General features: G+C 38.5%; 2 protein-coding genes across 2 annotated transcripts; one reads left to right on the forward strand and one right to left on the reverse strand.

Moving 5' to 3' along the window:
- Positions 1-772: 772 nt before the first annotated feature.
- On the forward strand, positions 773-2,440 carry cfap276 (cilia and flagella associated protein 276; the record flags this gene model as incomplete). Its single annotated transcript, XM_083895489.1, has 4 exons — positions 773-862; positions 1,910-2,026; positions 2,122-2,237; positions 2,338-2,440. The coding sequence occupies exons 1-4, from the start codon at positions 788-790 to the stop codon at positions 2,438-2,440; spliced, it is 411 nt and encodes a 136-aa protein (XP_083751615.1). The 5' UTR covers positions 773-787.
- A 665-nt stretch (positions 2,441-3,105) lies between these two features.
- On the reverse strand, positions 3,106-18,061 carry smc5 (structural maintenance of chromosomes 5). The gene is made up of 24 exons (XM_083895216.1): positions 17,929-18,061; positions 16,305-16,446; positions 15,781-15,836; positions 15,342-15,504; positions 15,048-15,182; positions 14,106-14,246; positions 13,850-14,011; positions 12,884-12,955; positions 11,594-11,849; positions 11,350-11,504; positions 10,896-11,009; positions 10,708-10,802; positions 10,450-10,582; positions 9,921-10,094; positions 9,139-9,308; positions 8,616-8,739; positions 8,196-8,318; positions 7,417-7,542; positions 7,218-7,313; positions 6,322-6,426; positions 6,115-6,234; positions 5,052-5,231; positions 4,880-4,975; positions 3,106-3,563 (listed from the first exon to the last, which is right to left on the reverse strand). The coding sequence occupies exons 1-24, from the start codon at positions 18,057-18,059 to the stop codon at positions 3,429-3,431; spliced, it is 3,204 nt and encodes a 1,067-aa protein (XP_083751342.1). The 5' UTR covers positions 18,060-18,061; the 3' UTR covers positions 3,106-3,428.
- Between the last annotated feature and the right edge of the window lie 76 nt (positions 18,062-18,137).

The following is an 18,137-nucleotide window of genomic DNA, read 5'->3' on the forward strand; positions in this document are numbered from 1 at the left end:
CGTCGCCTGCTGTCAGAGATGAAGTGAAGTGACAGAGACAGTCACAGGTTCACCTGCTCTCAGGTGCTCACAGCTGGCCTGGAGGAGGAGGAGGAGGAGGAGGAGGAGGAAGGGTCAACACTCAGAATAATCCCAGTATATTATACTGGGAGCTGATTGGCTGTGGTGATTTTAAACAAAACAAAAAATAGAGAAGTGTTAATAACAAATATTATACATTTTATATTATAACATATTCTACTTTCAGTCAGATGTAGGTAATTTTTGGTTTCACCTACATCTGACCTAATTATTGACATCAAATAATGAAAGATTTTAACTCTTCAAATTGTCATGTTGCCACCATGTTTTTAGATGGCCGTGCCATTTTATGGAAATATATCTGACCTAATTATAGATATCAAATACTAATTCATTTATTTTAAAGATTTTAACCCTTTGAATGCCAAGACAACAAGAGGCAAATATTATGAAATGATGAAGTGACTTGATGTGAATATTATTATAATGTAGCAAATGTATCTAGCATAGATTATTTAAAAGTTATTTATAAGTTATTCGTGTATTTATTTATGTATTCGTTGATATTTATTTTTATATATTTTACAACGTGGCTTAGTATCGACATTTATTTCAAGGCGAAAGGAAGCGTCCGTCCACACTTATTTTGAAAAATGTAACCGGAAGTTTGAAGGTTGCTTAGAAACCAGGTTGTAAACGTAAGTTGTTGTTGTGTTTTTTCACCCTTTTCTTTCTCTTTCCCCCTTTTTCTTTCGTCGAGGTGAAGATGTCAGGCCGGAATCCTTTCTCTTCTCCAAAGTTTGAAGACGATTTGAGCCTGAGTGGCTTCAGGCCGCAGCAGGTGAGTGATTCATCATCACAGAGAACTTTGTTTTAAAAGATTTAAATGTGCTTTATTCTCTCAACCACTATCAGTCATTGACATTGTGATGTGAATCTGCGTTTGTTTTATTAATCTCATAATTAACTCAACCCAGTTTAGGAATATATAACATGTACGTACACTACCAGTCAAAAGTTTGGGGTCACTTAGAAATGCCCTTATTTTTGAAGGAAAATCACTTTTTTTCAATGAATATAACATTAAATGAATCAGAAATACACTCTATACATTGTTAATGTGGTAAACGACTATTCTAGCTGCAAACATCTGTTTTTAATGGAATATGTACATAGGTGTATAGCCCATTTCCAGTGTTCTAATGGTACATTGTGTTTGCTAATCACATTAGAAGGCTATTGGATGATGAGAAAACCCTTGAAAACCCTTGTGCAATGATGTTAGCACAGCTGGAAATAGATTTGCGAAGGGCAAAATGATTATTTTGAATAATTATTTCTAATCTTGTCAATGTCTGAATGAATAAAAGTGTGACTTTTAACGGAAAACACAAACACATTGTATAGGTGACCCCAAACTTTTGAACGGTAGTGTACGTTTAAACACAACATTTCGATATTGAAGGCTATATAAAGTTAGGTTTTCATACCAGGATTCATTTTCATGAATGACCTTCAGGTCACCTCATGTTTTAAGAGGGAAAAGTTTTATAGATTATATGGGTTACAAGTCTAAGATTAAACAACTGAAGAAACGTATTGGATGAGAGGTGAAATGTCTTGGGGAAAAAAGAAACTTTCACAATTTGCAATGGCCTGGATGAATGAGAATCTAAACAATAACAATAAAATATTGAGAAACGCAAAATCCTTTAAAAAAAAATAATAATAATATTAATAATAATAATAGACCACAACAAAGATTTTTACTGTAAAGTACTGCATATTCACTTCTGAAATTCTCCAGTTTAGGTCTCAAAATGACCTTAACATCAATTTCCCTCTGACTAACTTTGAGTTTATTATCCTCCTTTGCCCCGACGTGAAGAGAAAATCATTCCAGAAACCAACACACATGGCCCAAACAGATGAACCCTGGAGCCGCCTCCACGATAAAGCCACGTTTTCCAGCACCCAACGGAGCGTCATGCTCCAAGTGTATCAGGTAAGTTTTGGAAAACATTCGGAAACTTTTGCAATATTTTAAGGCAAACGCTCAATCTGAAGTAGAAAAATGCACAACTTCTTTCTTGACCTCAGGCTCCCAACGACAGCCTTGATTTCCAGCTGAAGTCGGTCTACGATCACAACAAGGACTTTTTCCCAAATAAGAACCAGATTTTGTACCAGAAGGCGACCGTTTCTGAGGAGCATATGTGGGTGATTGTTGTGATGTTACAGTCATGTGACTGTGCAGCACGGTGGACATTTCAGGGAGCAAATGAACTTGAAATCATTTTCCATCTTAACTTGCAGGAAACAGGAAAACACAAACTGTCAGGACAAGCCGCAAGCGGAAGACGAGGACATGAGAGTGTGGGTGGACCCGCAGAGGCGCTCCATTTACAGCATCAAGTGAAGCAGTGATCATCATTCACTAACGTACTGTGTGTCAACTGCCATGAAGAAATCAAACACTTGAGATTGATTGGTGCAGTCCAGCCTTAACCCAGTGGGTGTTGAACCAAGTGTTCCCTAAATACTAACACTCTGTCTTTTATCAAATAAAGGTAGAAGCAGTGAGACTGATGGCAGCTTCTATTCAACCATTTTTGTACTATTACCTTTTTCCATGATCATAAAAGTGGATGCAGAGAGGTGACTTCTCACGTTCCTGTATTCATTTCAAAATCTTTGCCCTCATATCTTGTTCTTCTCATTAATGCACATAATTTCAGAAAAATTGAAATGGTCAAATAGAAGAGCAATGGCTCAAATTAAATGTCTTCTAATGGCCTTAGATGATGTTACTATTTTCCTTTAGTGTTTGAAAAAGTAGAATTGATTTATTAAAGCAAAAATAAATAATCAGTACCGACTTAATACTGCATATTCAAGCCAAGCATGCAAGGTATCAGATATTTAATGAACAATGGGAATAAATGCAACATGCCCATTTAAAATAGAAGCAGCAGAACATACTTATTTATTCAACTATATACATGTGCATAACTACAGTTACAGAGGGGAAATGACTGAACTGTACATCACTGTGCATGAACTGACAAATGTATGGAACATCTGCTCACTGCAATTTCTGCTTTCAGTAACCCTGACTTACAAATGTCAAACTCATCTGAAACAAATAATTTAACGTGTTGGAACAACATTCCTCCTTTGAAGACCGCCCAACGATTACAAAATTACTTTACACCTGATCGGATTACAATCAGATGGCGCAGTAGAGGTGTAAATACACCTGAGACACATTGAGGACTGATTGTCACTCTCATGCCAGGTGTAAAGTGGGCTTTAGTCATGTAACAGCTCCAAATACTTGGTACATTTTGAACTCTGCCACCTGAAAATTGAGCGAATCCAGGCAGGTCTGGTCGGGCCTGGTGTATTCATGACCGGGCCTTTCTTTGGAGGCACCGTCTGATGATGGTCTGCTCGTCCCACTGGCTCGGAGGAAGCATGTAAGGACCGTTGTGGACGCACAGGATGGTCATGTCATCAGCGTACTGAAGATTCTGCAGCAGCTGAAGACACAGCAGGAGAGACGGTTCAGGCAAATGAAGAGGACTGATGGGTGCACAAATACAATCTGTAGAGATTTGTTAAAGACACTGTGTGGCAGGGTCACCTGTTTATTTACACATGAACATTCAATCAAACCTAATGTCAACATCTGTTTAAAGAGATTTGATCTCAATTAGACAGCACTAAGTTTACCTCTTCACACCTGGCATCCAGACGCCGTAAGGTTGGGAATTGAGTATCAGAATCACAATATAATTAAAAACCCGACACGAGAGATGCAAGTAATGATTATTTTACTAATTGAATAATCTGTCGATTGTTTTCTCGATTAATCGTTTGGTCCATAAAATGTCAGAAAATATATATATATAAAAAAAAAATTATCAGTGTTTGTCAAACCTGGAAATGATGATGGTCTTGAATGTCTTGCTTTGTCCACAAACAAAAAATATTCAGTTTTAATGATTTCTTTGTTATGTGGAGCAAAGAACCGAAGAAAATATTCACATTTAAGAAGCTAAAACAATCAGAAATCTTGTTTTAATCATGGAAAAAGCTTCAAACCGATTAATCGATTATCAAAATAGTTGACGATTAATAATGGATTCATTGTTTCAGCTCTACCAGGAAACAGGAACCCAAAAAACTTTATGAATAAAGGCCCATAACATGATTGTGCGTTCCATCAGAAAATACCTTTCTTTAATTTGATTCGATGCTGGAGGCATAATAAGATTAGTATATAATATAAAAACTGGCACTTTTCTTTTTAACCATACTGGATTTTAAAAAATCATTACTGGTAAGAAACAACAAATGAGCAGAACTGGAATCACAGCCTGAATTAATACAATTCTAACTTCATCACTTAGAATCCAACCTACGTCCAACTCTTATTACAAAAACAAATGGACAGCGCAAGCCATGTTAATTGTATGCAGTTCACCAACCTGGTCCATAGGTAGCACCAGTGTGCCGTTGGATGTGGGCATCAAGTATAGTTGTATTGTTGGCTGAATATCTGTATTATATTACACAAGCTGATTATAGAATCCTACTGAGCAAAAAGAAACTTCACCACCACACACTGAGGTGGTTTCACACGGATCACAAAGTCTAAATGATGTGTTTATAAACTCTATGTTCTGACTATGTCCTGATGACAGATTTGTCTTCACACAATAATGCAAAACAATGGAGTCACACGAGTCTCCAACTCTGTGGTTTTAGACCTGTACTTATGAGCAAATCATTAAGGACTGATGTTAACACCATATCAAAGAGTCATGTTTTCCCAGCAGGTACAAACACTTACTTTTGGTGTTATGAAGAAGTACTGGGACGTCGTCTCTTTGCAGGCTGTACGAACGACGATGTCAAACACTCTCCTCTCGTTGGCAGGATCCATTCCCTACACACAGACTCCGAATCATTCACATACTTACACAGTGACAGTGGAGGTGTATTTGTATGTGTGTGTGTGTCACCTGGTTGATCTCATCCACCACTCTAAAAGGGCAGCGATTGAGCTCCTGCAGGGCCATGAGGTAGAGCATGGTGGAGACGCTCCGCTCTCCTCCGCTCTGATGGTGGGCCGTCAGCTCGTGAAGCTGAGTGCTGCTGTGAAACTTCACCCTAATACGGATCCCGTATTTGTCGTACTCTTCCTGCAGAGGACAAACGACAGCTGTTCGTTTGAGTTTAATTTTCCCAAAGGTTGCGTACAAAACACACGTAACACTACCTTTCAAAAGTTTGAGGTCACTTAGAAATGTCCTTATTTTTGAGGAAAGGCACTTTTTTTTCAATGAATATAACATTAAATGAGAAATACACTCTATACATTGTTAATGTGGTAAACAACTATTCTAGCTGCAAACGTCTGGTTTTTAATGGAATATGTACATAGAGGCTGATTTCCAGTGTTCTAATGGTACATTGTGTTTGCTAATCGCGTTAGAAGGCTATCAGATGAATGAAAACCTTGAAAATCCTTGTGCAATGATGTTAGCACAGCTGAAAAAAGTTTAGCTGGTTCTTTGACGAAAGGGCAAAATTATTATTTGGAATAAAAATCATTATTTCTAATCTTGTCAATATCTTGACTATATTTTCTATTCATTTTGCAACTCTTTTGATGAATAAAAGTTTTTATGGAAAACACACACAAATTGTATAGGTGACCCCAAAATTTTGAACAGTAGACTGATGAATAAAAATGAAATTGTGCTTAAGATGGTCCTTTATTAGTCCCACAAGCAGGTCATCCATGTGCTGCACAAATTGTAGATATCAAAAAGGTTACATCTTCAAGTCTTACAATGAACAAATCCATGTTAAACACAATTTTCTCTCCACCAAAATGGCTGTTGTCAGTGATAACGTTACTCACAACCTACTCTAGTGATTTCTATGAAGACTTTCTATTACACTGTTCAATTTTGTAGATAAAAAGAAAGTGAAAAAAATTCAAAAAATTCCCTTTGCCCCAAGAGATGATGATGATGATGATGATGATGATGATCCAGAGAGCGTGTCTGCATTGATTACCTCATTCTCCGTGTGTAGATCGACCTCTCCTGCACACTGCATGGAGCGGAAGAAGTCACTGAACTTGACGTTGATCTGTTCGACGAGCTGCTTCAGAGGGTTCAGCCATCGATTCTTCGCCTGTGACACAAACAGCATCACTGCACAAACACATTCATACACAGGACCATTCAGAATGATGACAATAATATGGTCTCACACACACACCTCTGATATGTTTTGCCGGTAGGTGTTCAGTGCACTGCTTTTATCTTCCAGCTCTTTCTCCAGATGTTTGATCTCCTGGTCTCTTCTCTTGTACTCTTCGACAACCTCCACAGCAAAGATAATTAACATGGCAAACATTTACACAGGAAAAGTAAGGGAAGCCCAATTGAATACATGAATAGGCATAAAAAAACAGTCTGTTGGCACTTTGTTGGCCTTTCAAATTTCTTAGGTTCACACACAATCACATAACAAATGTAATTCTTATCGTGTCAGTGCATTTTCCTAATCATAGGCCCCATGAATGAAACCATGAATTAACCCAGGGTATATGCAGGAATCCTGAAGTTAATTTCAATACCTTTTTAACACTTTTTCCAAGACCTTCTCAAAATATTTGAAGACCTTATTGCCACTTCAAGCTGTCATCAGCAACACATAGTTAACTTAATAGTTGGTAATCATAATTAAATCTATAGAAAACTTAAATTTCCCCATGTCTGATGATTTTGGAGATTATTTTGTGCGATTTCAGACATTATTTCACTCCAGGAGGAGCGCGTTCGCTGTCGCAAGATGCGCAACGTCACGTGTACGCCCAATCTTGCTGGGCGAGCATCGTTTTGAACAAACACGGGGAGGAAAATAAATACATTTGTGCATACTTTTTGCAGTCAAACTCTATGGAAAACTCCTTTAATAACCTCCCTTTTAATACTTTAATACTATCCTGTAACCAGTACTTTTTGGAAGATACTCCCATTTAGATGAAATCATTCTGAGCAAGAGAAAGATACAAATGTCTTGTTGCCTTCTGGGAATTCAGTGATAATCATAAAAAAAAAATCAAATAAAAAAAAAACATTAACCCAGACTAGTGTCTTGTGTGTTCTTACATTTTCACTCAGGCCAGTGAAGCATTCAGATCTGGACCGCTCCTCATTCAACAGGGCATCAATCTCATCCAGTGTGTTCGGCAGCTTGCTGAAAGCCTAAATTAACATGACACAAACCATTCATATTTTAATAATACATTTTTTTTATCCTATCTGATTCCATATGTTTGTTTTAGTGAGAAGACTGGTGAACACCAACTTTACACAGGTCTTCGGGCAAAGACTCGTCAGACTGCATCCGACAGATGGACTTCGCTCTCCTCAAAAGGCCTTTGCATTGTTCCGTCAGCTGGACCTTCCTCTGCTCCAGACGGTTGCACTTTTGCTGCAAGAACATGTCGACACTTAAAGGCCGTGGAAAGTTGTTGCGGAAATGAATGCTTAAAAAGAAACAAAAAAACCCCACAAAGAGTGGTCTTTGTGTGATTCTATTTCTTCCAAGAAAGAGAGAGAAGGTCAAGGTCTCTGGTGAGAACAGAGGCAGCTTTAAGAGAAGCGAACAGAGGAGGTGAAGGGAGGTGTCAGGAGATAAGAATGACACAGTGGAAGAATGTTAGGCACACATTTTTTCACGGGGGACAAAAGAACAGAACTTTCCATCAAAAAAGCTAATTTCTCCTCTTCACACGTTTGGGGTCACTTAGAAATGTCCTTATTTTTTTAAGGAAAAATACTTTTTTTCCAATGAATATAACATTAAATGAATCAGAAATACACTATATACACATATGTACATAGGTGTATAGAGGCCCATTTTCCAGCCACCATCTCTCCAGTGTTCTAATGGTACATTGTGTTTGCTAATCACGTTAGAAGGCTATTGGATGATTAGAAAACCCTTGTGCAATGATGTTAGCACAGCTGAAAACAGTTTTGCTGGTTCTTTGACCAAAGCAAAGACCCTAAGAATCGGAATCGAATGAGCCACCCAAAGATTCACATCCCTAATGTACATGATTGCGTGTGCGAAATACGTACATCGGTGGTTTTAAGTTCAGAGGCACCTTCTCTGCAGTCGTTCTCCAGCTTGGCCTTCTCCACCGTCAGCGCCACTGTCTCCAAAGCCAGGTACACCTTCTCCATCGTCATCTTAGTTCTCAGCTAAAGACGGTGGACAGAAAGGCAGAAATGAGATGAATGACATTCAAACAACAGAGGACAGAAAACAGGTACAGACAAAACCATGAGGAAAGGTGTGTGTTTTTATTACGAGACATGAAAGAGCAATATTCTTAAAAATCTATTATCACAGAATCATTGTCTTTGTTACAATGTAAGATATAACAGTTCATCTGTAAGGCAGAGTTGTGGAGAAATTAAATATTTAACACAGAAAAAAAACAAGGAAAAAAGAGGAAGAAAAAATGACATGACATGCAGAATTGTATTTATCCACACCTTCATTTGGACCATGAACGCTGAGACTATTTTAACCTTCTGAGAATTGACGGCCGTGATTTTCTCTTTGGTCTCCTGTTCAATCTTCTTCAGATCAATGACACTTTGCTCCATCTGTCTGAGACTAAACACACGAGGAGGGAGGTATTATTGGTCTTCCTAATATTTACATTAACTTCAATGTAGAATCCATGCAGAGAGCAACATCTGTGATTGGTTCAAGCACACCAAACACAAGCATGTCTTTTTTTTCTCCGCCTTACAGGAATGTGAGTTATGCTAACAACAACATCACCCACACTAGTTCAGTTCAATTTTTTTTTAAACATGCACACCTAATGGCTTAGAGCCCCACCACCAACTAGCATTTTGGTGGTGTAATTGAAGCTACGCAAACGTCATAATATTTGTAGGCGTTCCTATAAAGAAGTAGAAACTCGACGTCTCCTTCGAGCCATCATCCAATATTTAATCTATGGTGTAAACACATGACATGGAAAACTCTGTTACAGGACAGACTTACCTGTCCTGTCTGGTACTGATTTTCTGCTCCAGTTGTCTCTTTTTGCCCTTTAGCTCAGACAGACGCTTCTTCTCCGCCAACAATTCATTGTCACGGCGATCCATGTCGCTGGCCTCCTTCTGCAGGGCCTTCACCCGTTCATCGATGTCTCGAAACTTCAGCTGACACTCCTGATCACAATTAAAATCTTATTAAAATACCTTATTCAGGTTTAGATATACATATACAATACATATATACACACAATATAATATATATATATATACAATACATATATACACACAATATATATATAGATATACACACACATATACATGTATATATATACACACACACACATGCGCACATATACATATATATATATATATGTAGAACTTTCTAGCAGCTATTGAGGGCGTGCAGTGCGAAATCAAAGCGTGATTGTCATCAAAGTTTTGTTGACAAAAGCACTTTTCGTATATAGCTCATTTGTTTGTCTCATCGTTTGTCTTCATCTGTAACTGATCATCAGAACCCGTATGCTTTGTCGGTTTACAACCTATTAAGTAGTGTATCAAGTTGTGTGTAGAATAAAACCTCTTAAAGACACTCGAGTTGTCCGCCGTACTTGTTCTGATCGCCCTTCACAGAGGGTAGTTTATTGAGTTGTGAGAAGCATATATTGGCATATCGAATATCAGCAAAAAGTAAAATGCATCCCTACTTTAGTTGCTGTTCATTTATAGAAATGTCAGATTTCACATGAAAACACCAGAGCAGAGGGGAAGCGTCTAGTGTCTGACCTTTATCTGCTGCTCCAGCTTCCGTTTCTCTTCAGCGTCCACAGTGAGGTTGAGCAACTGAGAAGCGTACACTGCAGAGTTACTGGTGCTGATCCTGTTGGAGTAAAAAGACCTTTTCACCGTGTATCTCTCGTCTGTTGTGTATAGCACACGGAGGTAAGGCTCCTCAATCACCTTGGAGAGAAAAATACAGCGAATTAGTGGAAATATTAATGTGCACCCAGATTGTGATATCATGCTTCCTTGATTAAAACTGCTCAGCTCATTTTCTAATTCGGCAAATGATGAATTTGGCATCAGATTCTTTCACACAAAATGATGCTTTTTCTTGCGGTTTAGACTTTAAAAATCAAATCTGGATTTTTGATTACAGACTTGATCAAGCGCATGTAAGTGTATGTAATTTAATGAGTGACGTGTGTTCACACCAATATCACAGCATTTCTCTGCATTTTAAATAACATGCATGAATTATACCTGTTGGTCTGTTCTGAAACTGTGTTTGATTACAATGGAGAAAGAGGCGTACCGTTGTTATCATGGCTTTGGTTTGATCATTGCCCACAGGGACATCGTGCACTTTGTACTGGTTACAGAGGTAACTCATCACCTCATCAGGAGCATCAAACATCTCACGCAGGTAGATGTAGAACCCAAAACGCCTGCAAATTTAACAAGAAAAGTAACAGTCACAGAAAGACAAATACACAAATCAATGAATGGAGACAAACAAATGCAGTTTGTGTTGATTTTATGCTTAATTACACTCAAATCAATATTCTCTCACTTCAGGGACTCGATATTCCGGGACGGCGGTAGCTGAGAACATGACTTCTCCGGCGCACAAATCGCATTCACCTTTAAGTTCATTCCGTCTCGGACCTACGGATAAAGACAGTAAATTATTATTTTGTAAATTTTTTGGGGGGTAGGGGTTTTGCATTATAAATGGGGTTTTTTTTGCAGCACACCGACCTCAGTCATGAACTTTTCCATGTCGTCTTTTCTCTGGAAGACAAACGCCCGCAGATCTTGGAATGAGATGTAATTTTCTACATACTTGGCAAAACGAGGGTCTTTCACGTTTATCTGACGATGATGATGATGATGATGACGCACAAAAGAGAAAAAAAAGAATAAGCATTGAGGCTCCATCAGCATCACACCGGTCATTCAGTTTCTGAAGGGAAAATGTTAGTCTTTTCTGATCAACCAAAACAAACTGGTCTGAGATCAGCTTTCTCATTTTATTTGGGTTTTTTCTTATCATTATTATAAGAAAACTTGAGGTAACAGGTTATTGGAGGATATGTTATGTTTGCTTTTGTATACAGTATTTGACAAATAAAAACCCCTTCATTAAATGTTTAAAAACAATACTAAACTTCTTTCAAGTGAAGTACTTCCCATACGGTAAAGTGAGACTCACCACCAGCATCATGGGCTCATACACATTCCCAGCAAACAAGTTTCTGTTATTCCTGAGCCACTGGAGTGCAGTGTGTGTGTCTCTGTGACATCCTCGCAGCTTCTCCTCTTTGGCGTTCATCATGTTGTTCATGTCATTGAGCCTTTTCTCCAACACTGACAATGGGGAGGAAAAAATGACCATGAAACACTAACGTGAAGCAGCATTGTAATGTTCGATATGAAAAGATCCAGAGGACACTTACTCCGGGACTCAGCAAAGAGGTTCTCCCTCTCCCTACGAAGGTCAGTCTTCTCTCCTTCGATCTTAGCCCTCTCCTGCTGGATTTGTCTCAGCTCGACGTTGATAGCGTTGATCTGTGGCGTCATGTCCGGTTGATCGCCAACTTTGGCAAGCTCAGCCATCAAGTCTTCAATGGTGCGCCTGGTGTTACTGATTCGCTTCTGGTGATCCTCCTCCTCCGTTTGCTTCAGGTTCAGTTTCTGTTTAATAGCGTCAATCTGCAGAGAAAAGGTGACACTGACACTTATTATGAAAAAACACAGCTGCAGCTAAATGCTACATATGTGTTTTTTAAAAGGATAAAAGAAACTGGCATCAACCTAAACAATTGTTTAAAAGAGTCATATTATTATATCCCATTTCTCCACGTTAAACTAGTTGCCTGGTGTCCTAATAAACATGTCTGTGACATGCTTTGATTAAAATACCATAAGAATGAAGCACCACATCAGTTCAATCACCCTGCCAAAACAGCCCTGTTCAGAATGCTCAGTTTAGTAGTATCTTTAGGTCCACCTTAAAAATAAAATAAAACGAAACTTACGGGACAGGAAATGACATCAGCCATAGAGGCTACTGGGAGCTAACAGCAGTTAGCATTTGGAAAAGTGATAATTTGCAGGCTCTAGCAAGCACATTGCCATCATATATAACATGTATCCACTGGACAGATAAATCCTCTGAGGCTGGATGTTTGTGTAGGACTCTGTGCTGCACTGTGCAGCCAAGAATAGAACTTTTCGCGGACTTTGTGGACTTCCGGTTTTCGGATACTGTTGCCCTCGCCAGCACTCTTGCATTGTTTAGGGACAAAGCGAAGCTCCGTGAGAGAACAATTCCAGGAATTTAGCGTCTTGTGACATCCCACTGAGCGTGGAAGTCAACATTGCGTGTGTTATCTCATGTACTTAGACTGAGGAGGACCACAAAAACATGAGTGAGTCATCTTTTTTCACACTTTACCTACTCATAGGGCCACCAGAGTCCCAAATATAATGATTTAAATTATTATAAAAGTTGATTTCGCATAATATGACCCCTTTAAGGAACAAAGCAATACCGATCACTGATACAGAAGAAGGAAGTAAAAGAACTGCTAAATGAATCTTTAAAAAATACATATGGGGAAAATCTGATCTGATATTTAGTAATAACAAAACCAAAATGGCTTACATAAGTTGCAAAGATCATATATTACACATTTTCATCATTTCTATGCTTGGAAAAAGGGAATAAATGTGAAAAATCTCACCTCTTTGTTCTTTTGGTCCAACTGGTCTTGTTTCTGTTTGCACTTGTTCGAGGCTTCTTTGATGGCAGCAGTCTGAACAAAGTAAAGATCATCTTCACTGGGGATGTAACACTATTGTCAATTTCATTTTGTCGCAAAGGTGTTATCACAAAGATATCAAACAAAAGCTCCTCCACTCGAGCCTAGTAGCGAAAATAGCCGGTGTAAAATGTTGCATGTGCTCACTGAATGGATACACCCACAATGTTGCAATATTTTCATGGGCTGACTTGTTACCATCATATTATTGGATTTTGATATCTTTTTACCCTTGTGATACGACAATGGTCTTACAGTTTTGACCATTTTCATCCCACTACAGAGAAACACGCTCAAAACCCTGACATCCAACAAAGTGGTCAAAGAGGAAAAATTAATTTTCATTTTGAAATTAAAATTACTGTATATCCTGATAATCCATCACCATGTTGCAAATTAAAAGTATCCAGGATGATATTGCACACCATATCAAAGTGAAACGCAAAAAAGAACATGATGATGATGCAAAATGACTCTGTAAATAACAAAAACAGACAGAAATATAAAATAAAATTGAATCAAGAATGTGTAGACAATTGTAATTAAAACACTAGACAAGCTTATCATTTAATGATGAATTTAAGACATTTAATACATTATTGTTATTATGAAAACGTTCACTGTTGGTTTTCATTATAAAATCATAGGGAAAATAGTCGCATGTGGCCCATGGGCCGTGAGTAAAGGGAATCGCACTTCCTTTAAGCCTTTACACAGAAAGAAAGAAAGAAAGAAAGAAAGAAAGAAAGAAAGAAAGAAAGAAAGAAAGAAAGAAAGAAAGAAAGAAAGAAAGAAAGAAAGAAAGAAAGAAAGAAAGAAAGAAACAGTGCATCATATTCCCATAGAATCCCACTGCGATACTGAAGAAATATCACAATGCTTTTTTACCTTGGCCTTCATTTGTGCCTCACTGGGCTTCAGCTGTTCATCAATCTGCTGAATCTTCCTCAGCATGGGCGCCTGGGCCTGCTTCAGAGTCAAGAGCTGCCTTTTGGCCTCATCTCGCTCCCTTTTCACCTGCTCTAGGTCCTTACGGTTGGTTTCATATTCCTAATAAACACAAGAAAAAAGGGGCAGCACAAAGTCAGTCGATTCAATTTAATCCCTTTATCCCTTCATACTGAACAGTGTTCACAAGACTCACCACCCACGGTTTCTTCTTATCAAGCAGTTCGACCATGTCCAGGTGCCTCTTCCTTTCATAGTAACGGTTAACGTCGATTTTGTTCCTCTCATTCCTCTGCTTGGCCTTCTCTAAGAAACTGGCTTTTTCTTTCACAGCGTTCTAAAAGGGAAACAAGCCAGTGACAACATTGAGAAGGATTATGGAGCCTGAGGCGAAGTGCCATTTACATGCTTTTAAAGACACAAGGGACAACATTTGTGTCCCCAACTGATTCCTGTTTTATCAGTGACAAGACACTGGTAAAGTACTTTTTTTCTCAGTGTTTTTTGATGCATCAGAAAGAATGAAAGATACCATGTAAATACTATTTACTACAGTGTCTTGGCTACAGTTGTTGTGCAATAGAGTCTGCCACAGTCCCAGTATCAAGGGGGGGAAAAAGAGTTTTATATACTGTTTTACTATCACGATTAAACTGTGGGATCAGTTTTAACGTCATAATGACAAAAAAAAAAGTCTACTGCAGTTTTAATGTGGAAGACAATATTTTCAATAATCAATGGTGTGTACTGCAAATCTGGATGCAATTTTGTATTTAAAGTGGCATGTACAGTTCAATATTCGTAGGATAATAGGATAATAATCGAAACACATAGGGCTAGGTGACATGGCAAAAAAATGAATTACTATTATTATACATTAATTATATGAACATTTATCACAATATACTGTTCTTGCTGATACTGCCAGACTGAAGTCCATTCTGGCTGAACCAGGGGTCAAAAGAGTTCATCTTAAGAATGTATTTTTGACAATATATGTACAAAACATTTGGTCTTGTATTTCTAAACATTTGAAATCGCCGACCTGTTGTTATTTTAATGTGAATGAATTTTAATGAATGGGCCATTACAGTAAAAACGATGGCAGGAGTTGCACAGATGTTGTTATAAAGTTTACCTCCAGTTCTCGTTCCTTGTTTCTGAAGTTCTTGAGGTCTTGGTGGTACTCGTACATCTCTGGTGGTCCCACTGATTTCTCAGTTGCTTCTAGCAACTCAATTTTGGACATCTTGGCGAACTCTCCTACTTTTTCCTGTGAGGACACACCAGTCACATCAACAAGAAAATGGAAAACACAGCAAGCAAAGTAACTGCCCTGCCATATCACAGGATGAATTCATCAAAATGAGCCCTTAAGAAACCTTTATTAGCCATTACTCTACATAAGCAAGATGAAATGATAAAATCATACCTGAGGCAGAAACTGACAGAGGTTGCTGACTTGAATTTGCAGAGATTTAACTTCCTCCTCCACAGCTTTCTGGCTACAGTGTTTCCCATTCAGCTTCCACACAGACTGGTTGTTCGTCCCATCGATCTCTCGGTTTATCACTACATTTCCACCACTTTTATATCTTCAATGACAAAAAAAAGGAGTTTGATTCAACAATCTGGTTAACATTTGGGGAATGGACAGAATATTTTATAAAATGCTTAGATGGCAGATGAAACACTTCTAAAGTATAGCTATTTTTGTTTTTAAAATGTCTGACTAGAGTTCATAAGGTTCACACTTAATGATTTAGAAATTGTCAATCAACAACCATAACTGTATCTAAAGAAAAACATAGTAGTAACAGTGTGTGTGTGTGTGTGTGTGTGTGTGTGTGTGTGTGTGTCACATAACTCACAGTTCAATTTCAATAGATCCTTTTTGACGTTGACCACGTTTGACGTAAAGCCCCGCCTACAGAAAAGTAAACAGACCGATCCTTCAGCCATCAGAAGTGCATTTAATTATCTTTAGAATAATAAGATTGAGTGATGCTAATGCTGTAAAAAAGTAAATAAAAACCAGCAAAAGCATTTTAGTTTCTTCTTTATGGGAGAACAACATTTGTTACACAGTTGGAGAATTACGACTCAGCATAAATTAGTCTTGTTAACCGCTTCATAGTTCACAAATGGTCTAAAATGACTGTATCGGACTAATACTGGTAGATATTTGAGTTTGTGATATCAGTATAAGACACACAAAAGCGGTATTGTCCCATCTCCAGTTGCAGTCGTAGATACAATCCATCACACGCAGTGCAAGGAGACAGCGAAAGACATTCTCATAACAACATGCCATTAAGTTTAATCAGTGACTTTCTGAAGCGAGACAAAGCCATATTCAGTGCGTCTGACACTAGCTGTGTTACCCTGTGCTTACCTTGTCACCTCTGCCCAGCACAGCAGTCTTACCAGCCAGACCCAGACAGATGGCACAAACGATGCTGGACTTGCCTGTTCCATTAGCCCCGACAATCATGTTCAGATTAGGTCCAGGATTCACCACCGAGTAGTCATAGGTCCTGTCAAGGCACAAAAAGGAGTTCATTTAAAGTAGGGGTCTCAAACTGGCGGGCCCCCAATGGATTACATGCAGCCCCCCACTTAATATCATGTTATAATGAAAACATGGCCCACGACCTCACCGTCTTTTAAACACAGTGTGTAGCTGAGGCAGAGCTGCCAGCGAGGTGATAGAATATAATATATGTTTGCTAACAATGTTTTTTAGAACTGTAATAATCAGATATTTGGTCATAATTATCCCATTATTAATTTATCATATACAACATTCAATTACATACACTTGTTAGGGCCCGAGCCACAAATGGCTGTGGCCGAAACGGCTCCTGGTACGAATTTTAATTACAGTTGTCCACACTATTATTTACAGAGGCGCAGCTTGTGAACAGGCAAGGCAGGCAACTGCTTGGGGCCCCGAGCCGATTGGGGGCCCCCGACACTCGGAGCCTGAGGGCTGTTTTTACTGAAACGTTCCGTGACCAGCCGCCTCCCCGTCCCCCTTAAAAAACAATGGGCCATTTGCAATGACATCTCAGTAGGAAACCTCACTAAAGGGGCCCCACCTCACTTTAACCTCTGTGAAGTTATCGTTCTGCAAGTTGGAAAATGAAGAGGATTATTTACAGTGTAATGCATATCTTTTTTACTCAATTTATATATATGGGTTTTTTCAGTTATTTACAGTATTTTATTGTTCTTTATATTTATATTGTTTTATAATGTGGGTTCTTTACAGTGTAATGTCTTTTTTTTTACTACGTTTATATAGTTTTTTAAAAGCTTTATTTATATTTTCACATACATTTTAATTACAAGGTTTTTCCATGTTATTTCATTCATTTTGAAAAAAAAAATTATTTTGAAGTCATACATTTTTCGTTGGTGTCAGATTATTTGTAACATAATGGTGATGAACACTGGTTGGAAGGGCCCCCTGGGAATGTTTGCCTAGGGCCCCTACAGGCTCTAGAATCGCCTCTGATTATTTATGTCATTGAAAATAAATATCTGTTGTGATATTAATACATTCATTTTGCATCATAAATAGTATTATTAAGTACACATGTGATATCATGATGCAATATTGTGAACAGTTGTTGTTTTTTCCCCGGCCCCCTCTTGACCACAATAGAAGCGCATTGGCCCCCAGGTCATTTGAGTTTGAGACCCCTGATTTAAAGTGTCCATAAAGTCACATACAAGAGGAGTTATTGAGAGAAATGCAATATACTACCCATACGTATGTTCATGTAAGGATGGAATTGCTTTAATATACGATATTTTTGCTCGTTTCTCATAATGATTTGTGACAGATGGACATAGCAGCTCAGCTAACTCAGTGATGCTAATATACTACCGTGGTCATGTAATGATAGGCAGCAGCAGCAGCAGAAGATTAGCCTCACATGCAGCAGTTCACTTTCGATTCCTGACATTGCTCTTGTTGTTGGTGTTGTTGTTTGACAGCAGCACGAACTTACAGGAAGTTTTTCATGGTGATGCGAAGTATGGACCCATCCACGAATCGCTCTTGTTCCCTGCTTCTGTCAGGGCTGGACGTCTGAGTGTTGGCGACTTGACTGAGTCGCTGACGCTTCTTCAGCTCCGCCATGGCTGACGAAAACACACGGAACAACTACCAGTGTCTGCCTGGTGAGAAAAAAACAAAAAAAACAAACCATGCCTATTC

Source organism: Microchirus variegatus (assembly GCF_963457635.1).
Source record: "Microchirus variegatus genome assembly, chromosome: 9".
NCBI lineage: Eukaryota > Metazoa > Chordata > Actinopteri > Pleuronectiformes > Soleidae > Microchirus > Microchirus variegatus.